The sequence below is a fragment of the Podarcis muralis genome, chromosome 2 (assembly GCF_964188315.1).
Source record: "Podarcis muralis chromosome 2, rPodMur119.hap1.1, whole genome shotgun sequence".
Taxonomy (NCBI): domain Eukaryota; kingdom Metazoa; phylum Chordata; class Lepidosauria; order Squamata; family Lacertidae; genus Podarcis; species Podarcis muralis.
This window is the reverse complement of record NC_135656.1, coordinates 21883602-21910258: the sequence shown is the minus strand read 5'-3', so window position 1 is coordinate 21910258 and position 26657 is coordinate 21883602. Positions and strand designations below refer to the sequence as shown.

General features: G+C 45.1%; 1 protein-coding gene across 4 annotated transcripts in view; it reads right to left on the bottom strand.

Annotated features, from left to right (window-relative positions):
- Window positions 1–26657, bottom strand: part of DGKA (diacylglycerol kinase alpha) — an 81051-nt gene that overhangs the window by 34426 nt on the left and 19968 nt on the right. For 2 of the 4 annotated variants that reach the window (XM_028712369.2, XM_028712386.2), the window contains one exon: window positions 1579–1667. In XM_028712369.2, coding sequence (XP_028568202.2) covers window positions 1579–1667 — 89 coding nt within the window. Of the gene's footprint in view, window positions 1–1578; window positions 1668–19700; window positions 20047–26657 lie in introns of those variants that run through there. The other 2 variants (XM_028712377.2, XM_028712393.2) reach the window with 2 other exon arrangements.

The following is a 26657-nucleotide window of genomic DNA, read 5'->3' as shown; positions in this document are numbered from 1 at the left end:
AACTTACTCAAAAACAGAAAAAGGACCACAGACAACCTAAACACCTGAAACGGAAAATCCGCATGTGAACACATCCTTCCTTCAATTTCTATACACACAACAGAGATGCAAGTAAATACTGTGATGGGAACTCAACAAATATAAAAGGCCATTTACGTGCACACACCCTTTGAAGTCGGAAGCAATCAGCAAAGTAGTAAAAGAAAAGGACCGTGAGGAAGCTAGGATTTCCCATTTCTGCTCATGATGGGTTACTCTCTAGCTACAACCATCTCCAAGAAACATATTTGGCCACAGTGTCTTGCTATCTGGTTTCAAGCCCAGCCTTCCCAGGCTGCTGAATGGGATACCAGCAGACTTTGTCGCTATAACTAAACCGTGAGGTGAGTGTTTTGCTTTCCCTCTCTATCCCAGCCCCATAAACACCTAGGAACAGAAAAAAACGGGGAAGAGTGTGCTTATTTGCTCAGACTTGAGGCCTCACGTTGCTAAAGATTTATAAGGCAGCTTTTTCTTCTTCTTCTTTTGCCTAGATTCCCTTCTAAGCATCTGGAGGGTTTGCTGAGTTTAACCCTTATTTAGTATTTAGAAGGAAAGAAGAGACTTAACCCTTTGTGGTGGTGTTCTGAGCATTACAATCAAGGAGAAATCTACACTGGGCGGGCTCTAAGGCATTTTTTTTAAGCAAAGCAACCTGTCCTATTGTGCCTGATCCTGGGTTTGTTGAATGTAAGTAGGATTCCCATAGCTGTCCCCACCAGCTATTATCCCCATCCATCTCAGTAATTAAGCCTTGTGCCTTCTGTTATGAATTGCTGCAGCTTTGCCCCATAGACTCACTGGAATCTTCGCTCCCTGTTGATGCCTGTTAATTGGCCCTTTCGGGCTCTTTTCATCATCCCTCAACATTGCTCATATGGGTATGCATTCATGTTCATGATACCGTTAGTGTTAAAACTCTTGTACATGTGAACAGTGTTCAATACTAGCCAGGTACAAAGCACATTTTGCACCTGGCTATCAACCACTTGCGACCAAGTGAAGATGCCTGGGTGTTAGGCTAGCGCCTGACAATCTCCACCATCTGGAGGTGCATGCCTGGGGATCATTGGATCTGGACTGTTTTCACACACTAATACTGCATGCTGTAGAATTCTACCGGTTATATTTTATCTGCACAATTGGAATGGATTTCCAGGAACCAAAAGGCTTTTTTTGTGCAACCTGAGCAGGAGCAGTCCCCATTAAGAAAAAGAGGTCGGAAGAGGCCAATATATATGTGGACTGCCCCTGGATCAAGGGACTTTTCTTCTTTTAAGTTCTTAAAGTTCTTAACCTAGCTCAAGGTTGTCATCTGAGCTAGCCAGATGTTGAACTGAGAATCAATCAGCCAGCCCATCATTTGAAAAATAAAGACTTTAAAGCCATCTTACCCAAAAATGGCAGCTAGACATTCCGTTCTGGCGACTGTAACCTTGGTTTAAGGAGTCATCTGGCGCCTAGCTTATATATATATCTATGAGTTTCTAACACTACATGTGAATCAAGTTAACAGTGAGAAGAAAAAGTCCTTCTAACCTGCTTCTGAAAAATGGAATCCCCAGGCACCTAGGATCTTTCGGTGTGGCTCCTCGTGGAAAAAGGCAGGTGAGCCTTCTGGGTCCAACCTGTTGGTGTGAAAGTGAGAGGTAGGAAGGTAATCAAAAGCACAATCCTAGCCATGTCTACTCAGAAGTCCTATTGAATTCTCATAAACATGCTAAGTTTAGTAGACTGAACTCTAAACTATGACACTAGCATAAGCTCAGTCTTCACCAGCCATGTTTTGGGGTACCATCAGTACAGCCATGCTGCCTGGGGCTGATGAGAATTGTAGTCCAACACATCTGGAGGGCCCCATATTGGGGAAGGCTGGTTGTATAGTATAGTTAGTGTGATTTTCCTTTTGCGTCTACTTTCAACGTCCCCCAAATGGCAAACATTAGGTTGCAACTCTCTGTGCTCTCCCCATTGGTGAGAGGTGCAATTTAGTGTTCAGATGTAGGGATCCTCAGCCTGAGGGGCGGTTCCTGCTCCCCACTTGAACCATTTGCAAGAGTTCTTCCACCCACTCCATCACCTAGAAACCAGATTTCTTGCAGAACAAACACCTAGGGCTTGCACCGATCTGCCACTCTGCAGATTCAAGGGGACTTCAATGTTTTTCCGCCTTCAAGGATCCCATGAACCTAGATTAAACCAGAATCACACCTAATAACTCTGAAGATGTTATATTTCCATCTGTGGCTTATGCGGCTGCTGCATCTGACAGGAGGTACAATAAGCCACCTGTCAGGGGTAAGACCCAGTTGCCTGCAGTTCAGTCAATGGAAGCAAGTCTCTCTCTCACTTTATTTATCTTGCAACTGCATCTTTTTCTTTGATCCTTTCATCGCACGCTGCTCACCCCCACCCCCGTGTTTCTGCAAGCTGAATTACGTGGGCTGTCCCACGAGGATGCATCGCTTGTGTTTGTTTGCCACGCTCAGACTTACTTTTGTAATTGGAAACCGTTGCAAAGCAATATTAGAAAAGCGTAACTGCGAGAGCGGGAAGGAATCAAGAGAGCAACTATAGCAGTGGAAAGGAGTGTGTGAAATGATTATTCCAATACAAGACCTTCCTGGCTTATCCAGGGGTGCTGCTGAGCCAGGGTTGGATTTAGGTTTGATGAGGCCCAAAGCTACTGAAGGTAATGGGGCCCTTTTTATGTCCAGCTGTCCTTTGTCAACAACAAATTGCCGCTGTTTTTTGTGTTGAATATATGTTATATGGTAATTTATGGATCTAATACAGGGGTCAGCAAACTTTGTCAGCAGGGGGCCAGTCCACTGTCCCTCAGACCTTGTGGGGGGCCGGACTGTATTTTTTTGGGGGGGGGGCCGGGGAAATGAACGAATTCCTGTGCCCCACAAATAACCCAGAGATGCATTTTAAATAAAAGCACACATTCTGTTGTTGTTTAGTCATTTAGTCGTGTCTGACTCTTCATGACCCATGGACGAGAGCACGCCAGGCACTCCTGTCTTCCACTGCCTCCCGCAGTTTGGTCAAACTCATGCTGGTAGCTTCGAGAACACACATTCTACTCGTTCTACTCATGTAAAAACACGCTGATTCCCAGGCCACCCGCGGGCCAGATTTAGAAGGCGATTGGGCTGGATCTGGGCCCCGGGCCTTAGTTTGCCTATCCATGACTTAATAGATATCTAAAGCCATTTGGCACTGTTGCTGCATGTTTTATTTTATTTGTTTTTTATCTTATATTTTGGAAATGTACATCCAGGTTTTTTTCCCCTTTAATTTTTTTGGGGGCCCCCAAGAGAGTGGGGCCCTAAGCTATAGCTTGTTTAGCTTATACAGTGGTACCTCGCAAGACGAATGCCTCGCAAGACAAAAAACTCGCAAGACGAAAGGTTTTTTGGGTTTTTTAGTTGCTTCGCAAGACAATTTTCCCTATGGGCTTGCTTCACAAGACGGAAACGTCTTGCAAGTTTGTTTCCTTTTTCTTAACACCGTTAATACAGTTGCGACTTGACTTCGAGGAGCAACTCATAGCACGCAGTGCGGTAGCCTTTTTTGAGGTTTTTGAAGACTTTGGTGATTTTTGAAGCTTTTCCAAAACTTTCCCGAAACCGTGCTTCGCAAGACGAAAAAAATCGCAAGACGAAAAAACTCGCGGAACGAATTAATTTCGTCTTGCGAGGCACCACTGTACATAAATCCACCACTGTGCTGAGCTGACAGGGAAGTACTTGGCAGGTCCCTGCCAGGTCCCTGCTCTGCAGAATGGGGATGTGGGGGAACAAATGAGGAAGGCTGGCTTACCACATTTGAAAGTGAAGTAATAAACGCTACCTTCTGAAAAGGCTGTGTAAAAGACCATTAAGTCTAGAATTACCTAACTGTAGAAAAAATGAAAATGCTATTCCATGAACGCTGGTCTAGCTGTATTTCATATATACCACCAGGGAGAATGTTAACTGCAGTCCAGCCTTTCACACGGAACATTATAGAGGAATTTCCTGCAGTAAATTATATACCATATCCAATGCTTTATTTTTTTTGTAGGAAAAAAAAAAGGTGCCGGTATTCACAATAAAGTTGTTACAGAAAATGCCATACTTTGAACATTCGGAGGGGAGGTGCCAGAAATGCATACTTCTGAGTACCCCCAGAAAATAGCACTGACAATTTCGAATACAGCATGAACCTATGCGTAACTTATTTATTTCACAATCAGCACTTTATTTCTGTTCTTCTACATCAGCGGTCAGCAAACTTTTTCAGACCTTGTGGGGGGCCAGACTATATTGTGGGGGGAGGGGGAGAAATGAATGAATTCCTATCCCCCACAAATAACCCAGAGATGCATTTTAAATAAAAGGACACATTCTACTCATGTAAAAACATGCTGATTCCTGGACCGTCCACGGGCTGGATTTAGAAAGCGATTGGGCCAGATCCAGCCCCCGGGCCTTAGTTTGCCTACCCATGTTCTACATGATTGGACTAATGAAATATATAATTGATATCGATATGAATTGTATGGCTGAGCTGTGTTGTATTACTATATTTTGTACTGTTAATGTTACTATAAAAACTAGTGAAAAAAATTATTTTAGAAAGCAAATAATTACCTAACTGCACTACTGGGCTGATCTGTTTGTTTCAGAGTGTTCCGAGGTGTTGGTACTGATCTTGAAAGCCCTAAATTACTTCGGATCTGCCTAGTTACAGGAGCATGTTTACTCTCATACAAACAGTGATGTGGGTTTTCTGGAAAATTCTGAATTGGATTATCTCCCCCAGAAAACAGACACCACTATTTGTAATTTGATTAGAAAATGTTCAGTTTGCACAGAGTAATTTTCTGATACCCTAGAGAATGATCTTATTTAGCATGACATTTTACTTGTCTGCTATATCTTTTGAAAAGTTGTCTCTTTGTCCACTCTCTATTAATTTGAACACTATTTGATATATCATAACAAAATTTTGCATGATGGTTCCTGAGATCAAGGGACAGGTTTTTTGTCTATGTTTGGATACAACTGAACACCGTTTTTATTCAAGATGGCAAACTGATCCTTTCAAAACTGCATTGATTTTGACTGCTGATTTCTCTTTTGTCCGTTTCTTAGAATATTCAATCAAAGCTGGGCGCTTTTCATTAGTACAGTGGTGCCCCGCAAGACGAATGCCTCGCAAGACGAATAACCCGCTAGACGAAAGGGTTTTTTGTTTTTTGAGGTGCTTCGCAAGACGAATTTCCCTATGGGCTTGCTTGGCAAGACGAAACGTCTTGCGAGTTCTTGCGGGTTTGTTTCCTTTTTCTTAAAGCTGCTAAGCCGTTAATAGCCACTAAGCCGCTAATAGCCGAGCTTCACAAGACGAAAAAACCGCAAGACGAAGAACGGATTAATTTCGTCTTGCGAGGCACCACTGTATTCAACAAACAAAGCTGAAATCTTTGAAAACTGCCAGGCTTGCCTAAAATTGCGTTGGCATCCTTTTGCTGTTACAAGTGAACTTACGAAACTGAGAATTTTCCACAAGTGAATAAAGCACCAGCAAATTTTCCGTTAAATGTTCTGTGAATTTTTTTCCGTCGTGCATCTTTGCAGAGAAACATCCTCACACTGTTAGATAATGCCAGTTCCAGGTGTGTGGGTAGGAAGAGGTGGAGCTAGCTGCTATGGCACCCAGAGGGCGGGGCTAGCCACCCGCAGGGGCGGGGCAAGCATCCCAGAAGGGCGCCGCCCACGGCGAGCATCCCAAGGGGGCAGCGTGGCAATGTCACCCCCCTCAGGGATGACACCCGGGTCAGATCACACCCACCGCATCCCCCTTCCTCCGCCAGTGTGGGTAGGGGGACTTGTGTAGGATGCTCTCAATCGGCTCCCTCCCCAATTGTATCTATCATGTCTTCTCCACCACTGTTGCTGCCCATTTGCTTCCCTTTCTCTCTGGCCCCAGCCCAAGCCACCTTCCAGAGGGAGAACCAAACCAAAGCCCATACAGGTTACTGCTCCTTCTCCTTTCTTAGAGAGGGCAGGTGAAGAGGCTGCAACACAGAAAGGGAGGAGGTGGAGGCTCACAAGGCTCTAGGAATTGGCAGCAAGCCTCCTACTAAGGTGTGGGCTTTGGCAAGTGCCCAAAGATACTGACTGCCAACAATAGCCCTGCACTTAGATCACCTAGGGAAGCCCAGCTCTGCGTGCCAACACTGTCGATGATTAGGCTGGCAGTTCCAACCAACAGGACTTTGCCTGCTGTTGATGTCACAATGCAGAACTCTGTCCCTCAGGGTGCCTGCGAAGCAAAATCTTTTACTGCTTTCCAAAGAACAGCAAAAGCCTTTTCCTTTTCAGAAAGCACTTGGGATGCGGATGCAATGTACTTTTAAATGCACTGCTCTTAATTTTATTGCGAGATCATTTTTGTGATTGAAATTTGTTAATTGGTTTTGACCCACTCAAGGATTTATGGCTTTCTTTAAAAGAGAAAGGTGGGCAAGAATATACTTAATAAATTATTCACTCAGCTCCCAAATAATAGTGCCAAATCCAATATGCAGTACTTCTGCCCACGCACATTTTTAACAACACCCTCATGTGTCATTTCAAAACAATTTGATGCATGGTTACACGGCACCACCATGTACCTACTTCCAGGGAATATGAGAAGACATGCATTAAGGAGCGATAAGAAACAAATAAAACAACTAGCATGGCAGGGGCAATGCTAAGCATTCATCTCCTTTGTTCTTAGAGTAAAATAACTGGCTTGTGACACCACAGTTAGCTTGAGCATCGATGTTCAGCCAGCCCCCTTGATTTCAACTATAATGTGCAATGCTTACATTACAGTGGTACCTTGGGTTAAGTACTTAATTCGTTCTGGAGGTCCGTTCTTAACCTGAAACTGTTCTTAACCTGAAGCATCACTTTAGCTAATGGGGCCTCCTGCTGCTGTCGTGCCACCAGAGCACGATTTCTGTTCTCATCCTGAAGCAAAGTTCTTAACCCGAGGTAATATTTCTGGGTTAGCAGAGTCTGTAACCTGAAGCGTATGTAACCCGAGGTTCCACTGTACAGTTAAGTGTGACTGTGGATTCTCTTGCATGACATCATTTGTGGGCCTTAGGTCTACATTTGATGTGTAGAACCAAAATTGTTAAGTGTGTGTGTTTACAACTGACTGATCTAATAACAGTTGCTCCTCTCCTGTCCAATCATGACAGGCAGGTGAGAAGCAAGGAATGGGCATGGGAGATATCTGTAAAGCAAAGTTAAGTAACCTTTTTCAGTTCAGGGGCCACTTTTCCAGGGCCACATACCAGCGATGCAAAGGGCCAGAGACAAATGTGGGTGGGTTAAAGTGGGTGGAGCAAGTAATCTAAATTTCATCATCGTACAGCAGGCTAGTTTCTACATTGACACTATCCTCCCTCTAGGCCATAGGTAGGCAAACTAAGGCCCGGGGTCTGGATCTGGCCCAATCGCTTTCTAAATCCAGCCTGCAGACAGTCCGGGAATCAGCGTGTTTTTACATGAGTAGAATGTGTCCTTTTATTTAAAATGCATCTCTGAGTTATTTGTGGGGCATGGGAATTCATTCATCACCCCCCCCCCAAAATATAGTCCAGCCCCCCACAAGGTCTGAAGGCCCCCTGCTGAAAAAGTTTGCTTACCCCTGCTCTAGGCAAGCAGGGGGCATTATTCAAGGACACATTCCATGCAGACAACAGTATTTGGGGCGTGTAGCAGGGCCTGTGAGAGGGTGTGGTCTGTAGCAGGTCTGAGGTTTCCTGCCCCTGCTGTTAAGAAAAGAGACAAGGAAGGCTCTTAGATTTTGCTTCTGGCTTTGAAGTGGAAAGAAAGGTGAAATATGAAGGTAGGATGTGTGGGCTTTATTTGTTCCCATTACCGCTGCCTTGTTTTCCACTGAATCATGCTCCCTGCTAGCTCTTTCAAGGCAGCACAGTTATTGTCCTCACCCTTGCAGACCAGAAACTTTCCCTCCCAAACCTCTTTATAATCAAGTGGGATCCTTCCGTGTGCCTTCACTCTCACAGAGACACGTGACAGGCCCTGTGGTTGGCAATCCAAGCACGTAGAAAAGGAAGGAAATTTAGGAAGAAAAGGAGCTCTTGTCAATGCCTTGCCTTTGTAAGGCTGCCACCCAGCATCCCCTCAGTCCTGAGTTAGCAGCACAAGCCATTCCTTAAAGGGGTATGGTGGTGTGTTGTGAGCAGCAACATGCGCCTGAAATGGCTATCTAATCCTCTGCGTTTGAAAACTCCCCCAACGGGTCAAGAAACGTGGGTTAAAATCAGATTGATGCTTACCTATTTTGCATCTGTGAAGCCCTTCATCGCCTGTTCTGTTGTTCACTTTTTTTGCCTAACCCCCACATTGTGGCCTTAGCACTGCCAGTGAAGTTGCAATAAAATAAATAGAACCTGGAGACAGACAATTTTTTAAAAAGAGACTTGTGAGTGGTCTAAGGGAGGCACTGCTTCCCAAAGAATGCACACATTCCTCTTGCTCCTTTGTCATCTCTGGTCAAACAGATTTTTTTATTTTTTTTAAAAAGCAATATGATAACCTGCTTATTGTCAGCAGCGGTGAATAGCGGGATGTGCGCATACACTACTATCAGCAGTCCCTTTCTGGAAAACACAGGTCGATCTCAAGCTTAATGTTGCAGAGGCTGTGCTAAACTCACCCCACATTATTCTCTGCTCAACCACCTCCTTTCCTTCTCCCACAGCTGTTTGTTACTAGCACAGCGCGTCTTTCCTCACCATACCCCACACTCAGGGCAGCCCCGCTGCGATTTGCAACGAGGAAACAACACCAGGTGCCCCTTCCTGTACAGGCCTGCATATGGTTGTGTGGCTGGACAGACAAATGGGACACACAGCTAAATGTCGCAATGCACCCCCATAAGAGACAGCCTGAAAGAGAAGTCTAGTAGCACTGTTCAGGCCTCAGTGAGGTGGGGTGGTGGGCAAAGGGAGCAGGAGAGGATTCTGGTTTAGGGCTGCTGCCAGCTTCAAATCTGAGCGTTTCATGGCTATATCCTGCTTAACAGAACATTCATCCTTATTGGTTTGCGCGAAGTTTGACAACACGGGCTCTTCAATGAGTATTCATTCTGACTAGTTTACTGGGAGGTTAGACAATGTTGCATCAAGAAAATGGGATCTCTGTCACTTTCCCTATCACAAGAAGTCCAGTTCTGGGATAGGGGGAAAGTGAGATTGTTGTGCAGCCTGAATGCTGGTTTATGACTGAATCCCTCCAAGAAATAGCGATAGTCTGGAAGTGCCCATTGTGGTGAATGGAATGGGTGATGAGTTTTGGTGGTTGGTTCAGGAGTGTGAGTAGCAAAGTATGTCCTTTCACCTCACCTCCTTTTCAACCAAATATAGTGCAAGGAGGGGAGTGTTGCTGTTGTTGCTTTCAAATTCTCCTGGATCCCATCCAGTAGTCCATTTTACTACTTCCACTCTGCCTCAATATTCCATATATCCTGGAAGCTCACAAGTCCTGTACAGATTTACATACTTCTGTGTATCTATGTACTTTGGATTTTGGGTGGCCCCGTTTCATTTCCAAACCAGACCCACTCAGCTGGCCAAGTTCACTATTTGTTTAGTTAGAACAACACAGCTGCCATAGGCAGGTGGAGGAAAGAAAGGTCCAAGTGGTGATGTTTGCCATTGGCTTGTTCATCAGGGACAACAAGTGCTATATGAAGAGAAGAAGGGACAAACTGCACTTCTCCCCTAATATTTCTACAAGGAAATACAGTGGTGCCTCGCAAGACGAAATTAATTCGTTCCGCAAGTTTTGTCGTCTTGTGATTGTTTTCATCTTGCGAAGCACAGTGTCGGGAAAGTTTTGGAAAAGCTTCAAAAATCACCAAAGTCTTTAAAAACCTCAAAAAAGGCTACCACACCGCGTTCTATGAGTTGCTCCTCGAAGTCGCAACTGTATTAACGGTGTTAAGAAAAAGGAAACAAACTTGCAAGACGTTTCCGTCTTGCAAAGCAAGCCCATAGGGGAAATCGTCTTGCGAAGCAGCTCAAAAAACCCTTTCGTCTAGCGAGTTTTTTGTCTTGCGAGGCACCACTGTAGTGTTTGAAGAGAAATCTGTGGAGGATTATTTTTAGAGGAGAATTCTCAAAGCCCACTTGTGATTTATCCCCTCCCCCCTGAAATTTGGAAAAGGAAAGGCATCGCTGCAGCCTCTGGTGTGTTCCACGCCCCATCTAAGAGGTTTTCAGCTTCCTGCTTTGCTTTTCTCCAGTTGTTCTTGCTGCTTGTCCCACCTGTGGATTTTCAGCCAGTTTTGCATTCCCTGAAAGAAGGTCATGCAGCAGCCGTCTCCACCATTTCGCTCCCTCTCCCTGCCTCATACATACACTCAAAAGCCAGGTGTCGCACAATGGGGAATATTGATATTAAATAAAGCAGGTTGAATCTGCACACTCTGAGAGCACTTCCAGATGACTTGTTTATTTAAGATTCGTTCTGATTTGTTTGCACACTTTCCAATGCATTTTTCCATCACTTCCCTTCTCTCAAAAACTCCAATCTCCTTGGGAAATGGGTTTGCTGTGCAAGACTTCACAGCCAACAATAATCGAGCATCCTCAATTTGTCGGGATGTGGTTGAATCCTACCCAAAACCTGTGATTGTATCTGGGCTGGGAGCAGTCAGATCCCAGGGCTGACAGGCTGCAAATACCAGCCAGGCAATGATGGCTTCCATTAGAAACCTCACTTCAGCTACATGGCATCCGTTACCCAGGGTGTAAGCATGCCTCAAGGATCAACCGTAATTCAAAAGCAAACACACCTCTTTCCTGTGCACAGTGCCTGTGTGGACTTTGCACAATTTCAAAGGCAGAACAGACGTTTGCTCACATATTGAGAAAACGGTGACTGCTGACAACACCTAAGACAGTATACTGATAGGGTATAAAAGCAGGCCTTCAGGCTAGCTGTGCCTATGAGAAACAGTCACTCCTAGGGCAATGACGCAGGGTGATTCTGCTCCAAAATTAGGTCACTCGTTTTCAGCAAATAGAAGCCTGCATTTTTCTATGTATTTTCTTAGTTCTACGTAACTTTATCAGCTTTCATGAGTCACACTGTTAAACAACAGGGAATTTTAAAGCACCAAATGGCCATTTCTGCTACAAGAGGCTCTGGCAACTCCTCTGGGGTGGAATTTTATATGCAAGGCATATAAATTAGGAATGGAGAGAAGGGACAATCAGGCATACATTTCAAAGCTTTCCTCCATCATGAAGGCTTTTCAAATGATATGGCATATAGTTAGCATTTCATTACATTAGCCTACATGCTAAAATGCTCAAGATGCCACACAGGGGCAATCCATAATCTAAATCAAATGTTAGGGTGGTTTTCTTTAAATCACCCTTTATCACTACCCACTACCTCCTTTCATTGCAAATACATAGGGTGAAAAATCCCTTAGCACAATAGATAGCAGATTCTATACTAATGTGGTGAGATCTAGGGCATGCAAAATGCTTACCCCCCCCCCCATTTGCCTGAGGACCATTGCCACCTATGGATTAGTGCCAGGTTTATTTTTCCTAGTTAATTTCTGAACAGGAAGTACGTTTATTTTCCTAAATTAAAAATAACTCCATTGGGAGGTTATAAAGTCCTGTGATATTTGCCCAACAACGGGCCCCTGATCTCTTGAGTAAATGTGTACTTTGGCATATGCAGATTTGTGTGCACTGTAACTAGGCTCTTGAACAAAAGGAATATACAGACGCTCTCGGTACTGTGGGGCCGCACTAGGCAAGGTGCTGAGAAAGATACAATTGACTCACCCATGGTTTTTCATTAAAAAAAAAAAAGTTCCAGCAGTCATGTGCATCCCCACCTGCAAATTGGATTGGAAAAGCAGCTAGAATGCAGAACTGTTAAATCATTTCACCATGCTGTTTGCTCAATATATTGATCCCCTGAAACTACGATGAGGGCAAGCATGCAGGTATCTTGGCAATGTTTCTATGTTTTCCCTTGCATGACAAATAAATCCTGGAGGGCAATTTCAAATCAGGAAAATCTAGGGAGGAGAGAAGTTTAAACACCCCTAACTCCAACACCGCTTCCCTTTCCTATTGAGCTAGCAACCTGCCACAGTAGATCTATGCACAGTTCTCCCAGAATCTTTGTCAAGTGAGGGAAGACAGTTGCCCAGGTACACCAACACATTACCCCCACTTGTAATGGCTCGGGCCATTTTCCTGGAAGAGCCAGTTGTCTTATCAAAATAGAAGATGAACTGTTTCACCCTAAACCAATCAGGGAGGTTTATCTGAACCACAGAGATGACAAGTAAGATATAGGAAGTCCTTGGAAGTCTGGGGCAAGAATGAGTTATGTAGAATGGCACTTGAGCATCTTCCAGGTTCTGGTCAGACTCTCAAGAATCTCAGATTTTTAATCTATGTTGTTGCAGTGACTGCTGTTCACAGTATATTGGCATAATATTCTTATTCTATTTACTGTATGCTTATTTGTAATACTGCTTATACGCAGTAAAAAGAAGTTCATTAAGTTTCTAATATAATGATTTCCAACCTCAAATACATAAAAAAAACTCCAGCAACTAATTCCAACTGTTTACATTTGAGAATTAATGGCTTCTACAAATATTGCAACTTATGTGCACAGGAGGGACGCGGGTGGCGCTGTGGGTAAAAACCTCAGCGCCTAGGGCTTGCCGATCGAAAGGTCGGTGGTTCGAATCCCCGCGGCGGGGTGCGCTCCCATTGCTCGGTCCCAGCGCCTGCCAACCTAGCAGTTCGAAAGCACCCCCGGGTGCAAGTAGATAAATAGGGACCACTTACTGGCGGGAAGGTAAACGGCGTTTCCGTGTGCTGCGCTGGTTCACCAGATGCAGCTTTGTCATGCTGGCCACGTGGCCTGGAAGTGTCTGCGGACAGCGCTGGCCCCCGGCCTCTTGAGTGAGATGGGCACACAACCCTAGAGTCTGGCAAGACTGGCCCGTACGGGCAGGGGTACCTTTACCTTTATGTGCACAGGGCCCACCAGCTGTAATTTGGCATGACTGTCTTCAAACTTTTCAAACCCAAGTGCTTAGTCTATATATACATTTGGAAACTCACTTTTTTTTATTTTTTTATTTTACCATATAGCTGTATGGTAATGGTGGTGCTGCTGTTGCGATCCACTTTGGGTGACTTTGCAGTTGTGAGTTCTGACCCGCTAGTTGAAGACAGGGCTGTCCCAAGGCATTTTGACACCTGAGGCGAACCACAAAATGGCACACACCCCTCCCTAAGGGAAGAAGGGGTGAGTGAAGATCTACACCAGGAACTACCTGGGAATAAAGATCTACACTGGGAACAAAGTGGGGAATCCAATCAACCTTACCTGACAACTGAATTGGAAATCAATGAAGGGGAAAGTGAAACTGCTCTGAATCACACCAGGTGGGTGCAGACTCCAGCAGCCCCCAGAAGGCAGCCACTGCCATTCCTTCCCCAGGGCTGGGAGGAGACAGTGCCTCCTATTCCCCAAGAGGCTCCTGTACAGGCAACATTGAGGGGGGGGGGCTGCTAAGGAGGGGCAGATCCAACATCCAAGGAGCATGCTGCAACTGACACTGCAGTAGTAGGAGAAGTGGGCAGTGCATTGCTTGGAGGCTGGATCTGCTGCCCCTGTGGATCCTGCTGCCTGAGGCTGTTGCCTCACCAGGGTGGGCCGGCCCTGGTTGAAGATCAGCAGCTTAGCACACATATGCCCAACGCACACAGACAGGGGTTCTCACCTTTAAATAAGGAAGGCCAGTAACAGGACAGGCTCAGCAGTATACACTGTGCTCAGGTGTCACAATTGCAGAGTTCAAGAGCAGGACAAGATGTTCGGAACTAGACAGAAGCAGCAAAAATATCCCAACAAGTTTTCCTGCTCTTCTTGCCAAGCATTTAAAGACGGGCAGCGGCACGCTCACTCGCCTTACAGGAATGTAAAGATTGCGGGGGCAGGTGGGTCTGCTGCCATGTGCAAAGGCAGCACCTGGTTCGAGGTGATAAGGCTGCACCCTCCCGTTCAGCCGCTGCCACATCCTGTTCAGGCTTCCTCCACAGCTGATCAAAGCCTTTCCCCACACATGCACTCAGTCTCTCTGCTCTGCAGGAAGATCAGAAGGGAGAGCTGGCATCTCGGCTCCCCCTTCCAAAGTGACTGATGTTGGGGGATGGGGGCGGGGAAGGGGAGAATCCTCCCTGCTCTAACCCAGGTTCCTACCATCCAGCCCCCTCCTCTGGTTTCTTCCTCCTCCCTCATGCATTAAAGCCTGCCAAGCCCAGCCTGATTCCAACAATGCTGCAAGGTTCATGTCATCAAGACTGAACTACTGTAAATGAGGCAATTGTTCCTTCTGCACTACAGCCCTTTGCTGCTGCTGAGACATTGCTTTCCCATAAACAGCTGGGATTGGGATTAGAAATGGAAGTTCCATGCAACTGCAAAATCTAGCATAGTAATATTCAGCAATGCCCTTTCACCATGGCTAAGATCCTCCTAGGGCAGTGGTTCCCAATTAGCTAATGACTGAGGACCCCCTATTTTTCAAGAAGCCAAGCCACAGACCCCCTACTTTTGAAAATTTTGATAACTCTATGGTAGTTACCTCCGCAAAGCAATTTTTTGAACAAGATGTGGGGTAGCCCCTAGTAAGGAAAGAATTTTAGGTATACTAAAAAAAACAGACTAGAGCTCAGCAATATCTGTTTTTTAACATTGTGATTTATCGGCAGCTGAATATTACGATATTCCGATATATCACGATGTCTGAAATTGGAGATCATGTGTGGGGATGAGGGAAGGAGCAGCCACTGAGATCGGGAGGGTGGGGGAAGAAGAGGAAGCGGAGTCACCTCCACCACATGGTTTAAGTGAGAGGGGATGGGGATGGGGGGGTACATCAAGCCACCATCAGTGGGGCAGCCAGCGGTGGCAGCCAGCATGAGGAAAGACTGTAGTGTTATCGGCTGCCCTGGTCTTCCTCCACATGAGGAAGGGAGCTCAGATCAGCAGCGTTATCGGTTGAGATAATCGTGAGATATCGGTGGTGCCTTGAAATTGGCTGCCCTGCTCTCATTTGCGTGAGGGGCAATATATTGCTGCATACTGCCAGGTCAAAATCGTTATTGCAGTGCGATTTCAAAACCAATTTTGGCCAATATATTGAAAAATTGCACAGTGCTAAAACAGGCCATAAAATTTGTGATACAGTGGTACCTCGGGTTACATACGCTTCAGGTTACAGACTCCACTAAGCTAGAAATAGTACCTCGGGTTAAGAACTTTGCTTCAGGATGAGAACAGAAATCGTGCAGTGGCAGCGCAGCAGCAGCAGAAGGCCCCATTGGCTAAAGTGGTGCTTCGGGTTAAGAACAGTTTCAGGTTAAGAATGGACCTCCGGAATGAATTAAGTACTTAACCCGAGGTACCACTGTATTACCATGAAAAAATGACAAAAAAATAGTGGTGGGGGGAGGCAAGGGATTGGGCTGCGGACCCCCTGGGTGCATTCAGTGGACCCCCAGGAGTCCCTGGACCCCTAATTGGAAACCACTGTCCTAGGATGTTTCCTCACAAATAAACCACAATCATTAACACGTTCTCCCTTATAAGGTCAGCCAGTTTTATTGCTTCCTGACATGAAGAGGTGGGAAATCAATGATCAATAGCCTATTAAGTGTTCCTTTCTGTCTCTTATTGAGCAGAACCTTAATTACTGATTGCCTCTCATTTTTTCTTATGAGAATGCTTACGAACAACTATGAAAAAAACAAAATAATGAGGAAATACCAACAATTAAAGCCTCTCCACTCCCCTTTGGGAACAGAAACTGACACTGGAGCAATTAAGAGAGCTGAAGCTATTCAAGGGGCAATTTACCCCACAACCTGTGCTTCTCATGAACCTATAAAAAAGGCTGAACTTGGAAGGAGGAAATGTTAAATTTAAGGAAAATGAACTTTTAAAGCCTTAGTCACACTTTGCCCATCTACCATATAATGTAACTTCTCAAAGCTAAATTTTCTCACCTCTTTCAACTAATCCCCATAGGTTTCCAGTCCCACAAAATCCAGGTCCCCCTCTTGCAGACAAACTCTAGTTTGTCAATGTCCTTAAATGGGATAATGTCAACAGGACAGGACACAGAAAAACTAGCTTCCCCAGACCCGGGAAATTGTGGATGTGACAAGCTTAATATGAAAGAGCCAACTTGTAGGCCGCAATCCTATGAACGCTTAACCTTGGAATAAGTCCCACTGAACTCTGTAAGACAGGCTCTTCAAAAGACATGCATTGCACAGTTAACCACCAGATGTTAGTTCAATAAAAGATATCACCTTTCTCACTTTGAGTACTTTGTATTTCCCGGAGCAACACTGCTGTAACATTCTATACCAAACTAGATATTATTCTTGGCATAACACTGATGTGTTAATAGCTGAAATATCAAGTACTTGGCTAGCACAAGAGAGGAATTTCTGAGCAGCACAAACAATAAAATAAGAGGATTTTTTTTTTTTTGTCACTTTGAGTCATCACTTGCCCATCTTCCTCCTGTTCAACCTAACCTCAATAATTGGAAGATACCCAAGGAATTTCACCTTTTTCTGATAATTAATCCAGAGCCTAAAAAGTACAATTCTGCTATTTTTCTCCCAAAAAATCCAGGTCTTTACAAAAACCATTCGGCATTAAAATTTAGAAAATAAGTTATGCATTGACCAAATGTCCAAGGCCTCTGTCGGCAGAATCAGAAGATGCATTTGAAACACTTGAGATTCCTATACACTTTCAAAGCTCCTATAAACTTTCTAGCAAAAAAAGAGGCAATTCTCCGAAATCGCAGGATACAAACTCATAACATCACGAGAGATTTATCGGAAATCACTATTCCGATTTTAAAACTGTCGGGATGAAAAGTTTTGAAGAAAGTGTGCCCTGGGAGAAAGCTTGAGAGGGAGAGAGGCTCTTTCAAACCGTCTTTGTAGATTATAATTTAGTTAATTTGGAAGACCTAAATTTGTTTGCTGGAGGAAAAATGCCCTTTGCTCAGGGTCTTACACACACAAACAGAATCAAAAATCATCTAACTGGTTTACACAAAAGATAAAGGATCAGATTTTTCAAAGCTGTTTCTAACAGTGGACTTACCTACCATTTTAAGGCACTTTTCAGTGTTTTGCAATTTTATCCAAATCACTGAGGTAGATTGTTTGACGAAACAATGAATTGCCTAAGGACATTAAGCACACAATTCTCTAAGCGAGAATTTGAACCTTGGCCTCTTGCCTTCCAACAAAAACACAAAGTTAAACTGAACTTTGCTAATAACAATAAAAATAATAATATTGCACTTATCCACAGGCCTAGCCTGTAACATAACAGCCTGTTTGGCTTTGCCACATTGCCACCACATCCTGCCCTCATAAACCCGTTTTTCTCAATAAGCTCCATCTTCCAGCCAGAAGGAGGAAAGAGATGGCTCATCCAAACCTAAACTGGCCCATGGGGTACCTCAGAACTCTCCGTCCACTGTGAAACCCTGCACCACCTGCTTTAATGCTGCATCCAACAAATTATCTAATGTTCATAAAGTTCCTTTTTTGTTATGGATTTCAGAAATCATAAGCAGTGTTCCAAACTCCCATTGTTCTAGGTGCATTTTGCCACAGGGAATTTCATTTGTGTGCAGCTTCTGAGCTTGGTGTGCAGCACTGTGCCTAAGATTTCAGATTAATACTGCAGAGTGGAAGGAAAAGAGGACCTTTTTCTGCCTTCCCACTTCCAGCTACTCTCTGAAGACTGGAGAAGAGACCCTCTTAAGAATATTAGGGGGGTGGGCAGGGGAAGGATACTAGACCATGTGAAAAATGAACTTAAGATTTTAGCTGCAGTTCGTTCATTTTCAGCTTTGTATTCTTGCTATAAAAAAGCAAGCCTAGACATTCCGTTGTTGCGCCCATAACTTGGTTTAAGGTGCCACTTAGCTCCTAGCTTTCATATCTCAGTTACCAACACTGATCATAAGGGACCCGTATAATTATCAAAGCCTCACCCATTAATTACAAAAATATGTACAAAGCACTCTAGCAGACTGTAGCTCAGGGGAACACGCAACGGTCATTTCCAGCATCTTTATTTAAAGCATTCTCACAGGAAACAGCCCAGGAAAGACCTACTAGTGGAGACCTTGGGAGTGCTGACTTTCAAATAAATCCTACTTGCTAGAAAAATAGGAGACTCTTTGTATCCTCGAACCCTACTGTACAGTAGGCAACAAAAGCCGCAGGAAGGGACTTCACCAGAATAGAAGCTCGAGAGATATTCATCAAGTGCTTTTAATCCAAACGTGCCAATTCCTTTCTCTCTCCTCCTTCAGGAAAGCTGCCAAAACATCTAGACGGCATCTCACCGTTAATGAGGGGCAAACTGTCTCCTGCATTGCAGAGATAAAGAAAGCTATGTGGAAAGCGAAGGAGGCACATTTCAGGATGACAATCCGGGATCGCTTTACAGGGCTCCTGGCACGAAACTGAGGCATGCAATGTCAAGTTATCCGTGGCAAATCTGAAGAATCAACGCCCTCTTATTCACAGGAAATGAGGCCAAGCAAGCCTTCCCCAGGGTCAGATAAAACCAGAGAGCCTTCAATGAACGAGGTAACCGATAGCAGCGGCAGCAGAACATTTAAGTTTTAAATGGTACTAAGTACGGTCTTCCCCCCCCCACCGCCCCCTCCCTCCAGTAGGCTAGACCAAAATGGGTTTCCTTCCTCTTGTGGGATGGGGGTGGGGAAATAAATACAAAAGAAAAACTTTGCGGCTGGCATTGTTTCTTGGTGCAGCGACGTGCCACATTGCTGCATGGCAGGGAGGTGAATCACCACAGACATTGAAGTTGCACTATTCATTTTTCTCTTCTCCCCCCACACCCCAACCCCGTCGCCCCACCTCCCCTCCGAAAGCACACAAAGTTCTCTCTCAGTCTCTCCCCTCGTTGCTGCTAAAATAAGAAAGCCGTCCGCCTGCTTCCCCGGGACGCGCCTTGGAGTCATACATATTTTAAAGAAACCTATTTTTGCCCCTTCCCAGATTGCAGCGCTCTGTCGCGCTCTTGCAGACAGACAAAAATAATGACAACGAAATCCGGTCGAACTGAAAAGCTGCTGCTGGTGGTGGGGTTTGCAACGGCTGTGAGGATCTTCCCGCCTCCCCCCCGCCCCGCACGATTTGCACACATTTCCCCACCCCAAATGCTGTCTCTGGTCGCAGACAAGCAAAGCAACTCGGGCTCTCGTGGTTTTAAAGCCTACTGCTTCCGTCCAGTCCACTTGCGAAAAAGGTGACAGTTCACAACCACGCTGGCCCTGAAAACTGCCCCCCCCCCCGCACATCTCATCTCCTGAAACTTCTACAACAAATACCCCCCCAAATCCTGCCGGATTCCTTTATCCTGAGCGCGCGCCGCGCGCAAAACGCACACACATCTCCGGCAACAAAGCGTGGCTACAGAAGACAAATAAAAGAAAGCGAGGGTTTTCTGTACCTTGCTTTGCAGACCGGCTCAGCAGCACACTGGAAGTTGGCAGCACAAAATACAGAGGGCTGACTGAAGCTCAAGCAAACTCAATCACACCCTCCTCTGAGCCAGCCCTGCTCCTGACATCAGCGCAAGGCAGTTCTCTTTCGACTTCTTCTTTCCTTCATTGTATACATTAAAGCGCACAACACCGGGTGGAGGGGAGGGGCGGGTGAAAGGAGGAGGAAGAATGGCGGGCAAAAAGAAAAGAAAAACGATACGAGCTGCTTCCTCAGTAGAGAGCTGGCCATCCAGCGAGGCGGTGGGACCCGGGCTCAGAAATTAGGATGGAAAAGAGCCCCCCTATCTTCTCCACAAAGCCTATAAGAATCTCTCTCTCCCTCTCCCACGTTTCCTCTAGGCCTCCCCGCTGCTGTTTTGCATTGCTGCTTTGCATTTCTCTCTCAACCATGTCTACTGATTATTTATATGATGTTTTGATGGAGAAAGCAAGAACAATGGGTGAGGAGATAAGTGGTTACATACAGAATTCCTGAGGAAGGCTTTTTAAAAAAGTATTAAAACATTCATCCTAGTTCCCTTAAAGGTTTTCAAACTTCTATCTTTGGGGTCTTCTTCTTTCGAAAACTTGATTCTGGGTATATCCTAAGATGCACACTAAGCCCACATGGCACATACGAGCTCAGTCACTTCAGAAGAGCTAAGCATGTGCTCAGAAGAAGATACCCAACATTTCAACAGAAACCTGTGAATTGTGATCAGAGCAATAAGATCCAGCAGACAGTTTTATAATCAAACTGTTCTAGAGCCATTCCAGCTTTATCGAACTGTATCCTGAATTATGATATATTAGGATCAAACTGAAAGTTGAGCTATGACAGCTATGGAGCTATGAAGGAGCTAATGGGAAACAGATTGTTCAGGGATACCTGAAGGTTGGCAGAAGCAGAAAAATCTTTAGAGACAGAAGGGAACCCAGAGGACAAAAGGCACACAGAGAGACAGCTAAATGGTGAATGAATATGGACAGTGGTCACAGAGTGTTGGGGTAGGACAAAAAAGAAAAAGGTATGTGATGGATTGGAATATCCTGGGAAAAAGCATAGTTGATGATGATGATGATGATGATGATGATGAATATACTGCCCTTTACCACCTGGAGGTCTCAGGGCAGTTCACAGAAAAGATAAACATAAAAACCAGTGGTTTTTATGTTTATCTTTTCTGTGAACTGCCCTGAGACCTCCAGGTAAAATACACACACACACACACACACACACACACACACACACACAGTATATATATTATATGATCAAAATAAAAATAACAACCCCAATAACACCCTGAACACGAACAGTCCACACTGCAACGTTTTGTTACAGGTTCCACCTGTGTATTAGTAGTTTGTGGTTTAGAGAGAATCCTTTTCTATGCAGAGCAGCACAGTTCACCGCTGGATATAGTGCTGTACAAGCAGTACCCCCCCACACACAGAGTGCCAAGAGGGCGCAAAATTGAAAAGATCCATAAATGAAAAGAAGGCATCAAATTTTTGGCCTCGCACAGGGTGCCATACTACGAAATATTACCAAGGTCCACCCCTGCACAGTTAAAAAGTTTGTTGTTGTTTAAAAAAACCTTGCCTTCCCACTATTTTCTGGTTCATCCTCTTTCCTTTGAGTGCTTTGAATTTGCCAGTGTGTTAAGACTGACTGATGGAACACATTTGGGGACTAGTTTCCAACTGAGCTGCTTTGCTGCTGCTTAAATCAACCCATTTTTAATTAATGCACAGTGATGAGTTATGTGGGTTGGTTTGCCGCAAAGCCAGATTGCCAGCATGTCCAGCAGTCACTGTGTTTTAAAAATTAGGGCTAATCTACACCACCCTTGTGCCTGTGGGCAGCCCACTTACCAATGTGACTCCGAATGAGTTTAGATTGTGGCCTTGGAGGTTCTTTTTTATGTGCTTGGTTATGCAAGTGGTTTGTTGCAACTACAGGCTGCACTTTTCCACACAAGGTTTTCTTCCTTTCCATTCGTTACATCTCGTTGGTTGCAAGAAGAGCACTGTTTCTCTAGCTTTGCACACACAGACCTCCATCTTGCATACTATTCAGTGGTACACTTCATGTCTGTGTCTGTGTGCGTCCCTGTAGATTTGTAGGCATTGTGCAATATGCCCATTGCTTGGGCGTGCAGAGGAGGCCCAACAGCAGTTTTAGCCATTTGTTTATAGGACACAAGAAAGGAACTGGTAGGGAACTCTTTGGCCCTTACTGCAATACTGAAACTGGAGTTGGGTGCTTTTGAAAATCTGGCCCACAAAGGGCTAAACAAATGCATTCCACATGCCCTGCTCACTCCTTGGCTGAGGCAGATGTTACACCCATCACTGTTATTTGTTTATTTCCTCAACAGGGTTTTCCTTCTTGGCAGAAATCTAAGCCCAGAGCCAGGGCAGGGCGGCTTGATTACCAGCATCTGCCTGCTGCTATGGAGCAGGAAAACATATACACACAAGGGCAGGTGAGGAATAGGTGAATGGAGTTCCCAGGCCTGCAAGCTGAGGTGGGTGGAGGGAATGTATTGGCCACAAAAGGTCATGTTTGTCTGAACTCTGTTAGGTGTTTGCACATCTCTTTTAGGGTTTCCACTTGATTAGTGCTGAAATGGCAAACAGATCTTTTTTTTTTAAAAAAAAAATGCCTCTTGGCTAATTGTCAAAGCTATGTGTGCACTTCTATATTTGCAGTTTATTTAAATACACATTGACACATATGAATGGAAAATACGTTTGAGGTGGCATTTCTGTTGACTGTCCCTTTAAGTGTATTTATACATGTGAACATGAAAAACGTCAGCAGTGCCACAATTTCCATTTTTTCCTGGTGTATGTGTTGTGTTTTGCATGTGCACCCATCTAGTATTATATATGCATGTTCTATAGTCTTAGGTTTCTGTTTAGCATGTGATCAGCTCGTCTCTGTATTCAATCTGTTAATAAAACTGCATGGCAGGATAGGGGAGTCAGCATCTACAACTGCTCTGTGTAGGAACGCGTGGGTGTTGATATATGTATGTGCACTAGGCTTGACTCAGTGTGCCTGCCTGTCATTCTAGAAATGCTGTGCACATGAATCAATCCATCCATCTGGGTGGGTGGGTGTGGTCTATGTGCATGTTGAGCTGGGACTATTTTCTGAAACAAAGAGTGTATGTTCCCAATGACATATTTATGTTTTGTTTGCTGCATTTTTGACCCATATACCACATCTTACTAAGCTCAAGGTAGGTAACAGCCATGGGGGGGGGGGACGGGGACAGCAAAACACACCAACAAATATATGCAAATTTGCAGGGGGGGATATGCATGCTTACCATTGACTGTAGCAAAGGTTTTTCCAGGTTTAATCTTAAAATCTCAGCCAGATGGTACACTGCTCAGGCTACCAGCTGGGAGGCCTAGGACTCCAGGTAACAGCTACATTCCCAGACAACGTGGCAACTCTATTCCTACCCTTCTGGAGCCCCCCCCCCCCCCCACACAGCGAGAGAGAGAGAGAGACCAAAAAGATCCAGGCCATACACTGTCTGTCCTTTATAAAAGTAGATGGATTGACCACGGAGGCTCATGCATCCTTTGTTGTTTAGTCGTGTCCGACTCTTCGTGACCCCATGGACCAGAGCACGCCAGGCACTTCTGTCCTCCACTGCCTCCCGCAGTTTGATCAAACTCATGCTGGTAGCTTCAAGAACACCATCCAACCATCTCATCCTCTGTCGTCCCCTTCTCCTTGTGCCCTCCATCTTTCCCAACATCAGGGTCTTTTCCAGGGAGTCTTCTCTTCTCATGAGGTGGCCAAAGTATTGGAGCCTCAGCTTCACGACCTGTCCTTCCAGTGAGCACTCAGGGCTGATTTCCTTAAGAATGGATAGGTTTGATCTTCTTGCAGTCCATGGGACTCTCAAGAGTCTCCTCCAGCACCATAATTCAAAAGCATCAATTCTTCGGCGATCAGCCTTCTTTATGGTCCAGCTCTCACTTCCATACATCACTACTGGGAAAACCATAGTTTTTACTATATGGACCTTTGTTGGCAAGGTGATGTCTCATGCATCCTAGAAAATGGATTAAGGATATAGTCTTATTCTGCTAACAATTTAATTGTTATAATTGTCAGCTGCCAAGTGGTGGGGCATCTCTAACAAATAAAATAACAGCCAACTGTCTCCTGATGGATCCTCAGCTCTCTTCCCCTTCACAACCTGCAGGTCTGATTTCAAACTATATCTATATGCTCCCAGTTTAGAGCAAATATGCAGTTCACAGCTTGATTTTGCAGTTGTACAGACATGTTTAGGAACAGTGTGAACAGGCACAGGTATTCAAGCCTGGGGAGAGAACACACACAATTCCAGTTGCTCCCATTGTTCCCAGGCTCCTAAGCATGGTTAACTGAGAGCTGGCATGACATTTGCACTGCACCTTACAGGCCAAAGCATGCATTTCCAACACAGAGCCAGAGAGATGATCTGATGTTTTAGTTCATTTCAGCTTGGCTCTGTAATCCACTAAAGTATTGTAGTTAAATATATATATTTTGAGCGCTTCTTGTGTAATCCTGCTTATGTCTCAAGAGACCACAGATTGATTTCATGGAACGGGTGACAGCTCGGTTTGTAACGGAAAGTGGTGAGGCGTGAATATGCTGTGGAGCCCACATTCCCCCCCCCCCCCGCCCCAGAGAGGATTCCTCTAAGGCAGGTGATTTTACTTCTCTTACTATTCCTGGGGGTGCAGGATTTGCAAATGTCAAATCCGGAACAGGGGATGCCTGGTTGACAGAGAGGAACACCCCCCCCCCCTCGCTACGTCACAAATGCTGCATCTGGAATTTCCCCTTTTCGAGGTTGCAGATGTTTTTCTCTGCCAGTTAAATGTGCGTGGGCGGGAGGTGTTTGGTGCTGCGGTTTATACAGAGTCGCAAATGTGCACACTCCCAGCCCATTTGGCAGTCACATTTGTAGCTCAAATTACAATCATTAGCTAATTAGTCCTTCCAGCCCCATATTTCAGTGGCAGGGAAAAGTCACCATGTTATGGTCCCCCCTGCCCACCAACCCCCAAAAGCCCCACCTGCTCCTAGGAAGGACAAACAACATAATGAAAAAGATGCTTCGCTTGCCAGCTCAGCAATGAAAACACCAGGTGCAACAAAAATAATGTTGAGTTTGGTTCTGGGAGGAAAGTACCTGTTAAGCTGTGCACTTTCTTGAGTGACCTTAAGCAATTCACAACCTCCCAGGCTACCGTACCTTGCAGGGTTGTTGTGGTGATAAAGTGAGCCTAATTAGAATCCATGGGCCTGATAAGGAAGGAAGGAAGGAAGGAAGGAAGGAAGGAAGGAAGGAAGGAAGGAAGGAAACTCCAAATGCAAGGAAGAGAGGTTTTGCAATCGGTGCAACAGAGAGAAGATTGAGACATAGAAGAGATGCTTCCTGTCTTTTATCCGAGGACATGTGCCAAACATGTTTCAAAGTTATTTGCTGGTGGTTTCTGGAAGGGCAAGAGGTATCTACTTCCATCTTTGGTGGCTATGGCCCCCAGGCAGCACAGAAGTTCTGGAGACTAGCTGTTGACCTTTGTCAGAAATAGGAGCATTCAAACCAACCACCTCACATGTGAAACTAAGGCACAAAGGGCTGTAGGAGCTAGCCCCTTCCGTCTCTGCACGCACTGGCCATGCATTTGGAGAATGCGCTTGTGCACACACTCCTGTGTATTCTGCATCCAGTGCATTCCACCACTGGTTTGGGAAGCAGCAAACACACGGCATTAGCCACAATCCATTTCTATCCTTTATCTATCCTGCAGTTTCCTATGAAATACTGCATTTCAATACATTACCCCCCTGAAGCTATCTTCAGTGTGACTTCAGAAAAAGAACAACTGAGCAGCATTTTCAGTCAGTAATATGTACGCAGCCCGTGAGAAGCGGCCCTACAGGCATACTGATGTATAAATTCCAATGCCCAGGAAGACCCTGCTTAGCCCAGGTTCCTCCCACTCACATGGAGCTCTATGAATGTACAATGGTATGCATGTAGGGCCCCCTTCTCATGCTCACCTAATCTGTGCCTGACTCCACTGCCCCCCTAACACATGAAGGGTGTACCATGTTTGTCCAAACACCCTAATCACTTCATGCCAGATCACATGAGACCACTAAGGACTGTGCTACTTAACCACTTGGAACCAAGTTACCCCAGCTTCCTATACCTTATTACAGCTAAGCTATGTATAACACTGGGCTGGAAATCTCCCCACCAAGATGATAAAATATTGGATATAATCAACAAGCTCTTCCGATGATGCATTGCCAGCATAATGTGCACATCTTTGGTCTTCCCTCCATGACAGAAACAGGCATCATAGCACTTTCAAGTTTAGCACATTTACTGCAGCATAAAACTTTATAGATTAGGACCTATGCATGAAGCAGAAGTTGTGAAAGCTTAAGTGACCATATATTTGTCTCTAATGGAGCTACTCTGCTAGCATTCGTGAGTATGATACTAGCATTGCTGATTTTATACAGAATTGCTGGCTAGGAAGGCTGTTCAGCAATTCTGTCTGGTAAAAAAGGCAGCAACATTTTCTCATCGATGCAGCCCCATTAAGTGAGTGGTCAGAGGAAGAAGAGGGTAAAGACTGGGAAGAGGAGGTGTTGGAAGCTGCATGGGTAACAGGGCTTAGTGAGCTGGGAGAGTCTGGCAGACAGAAGTCCAGAATCAGAGGCAGAAGATGACGCAGGTGAGTGGGAGGAAGGAAGTCAAGAGGCAGAGATGAGTTGGGCTGGTGAAGACTCAAAGGTATCTCCCCTTCCCCTTGATCTCCCAGAACCAGAAGAGGGCTGAAATGTGCAGAGCAGCAACAGGCTGCATGCAGTCTTAGTCTCC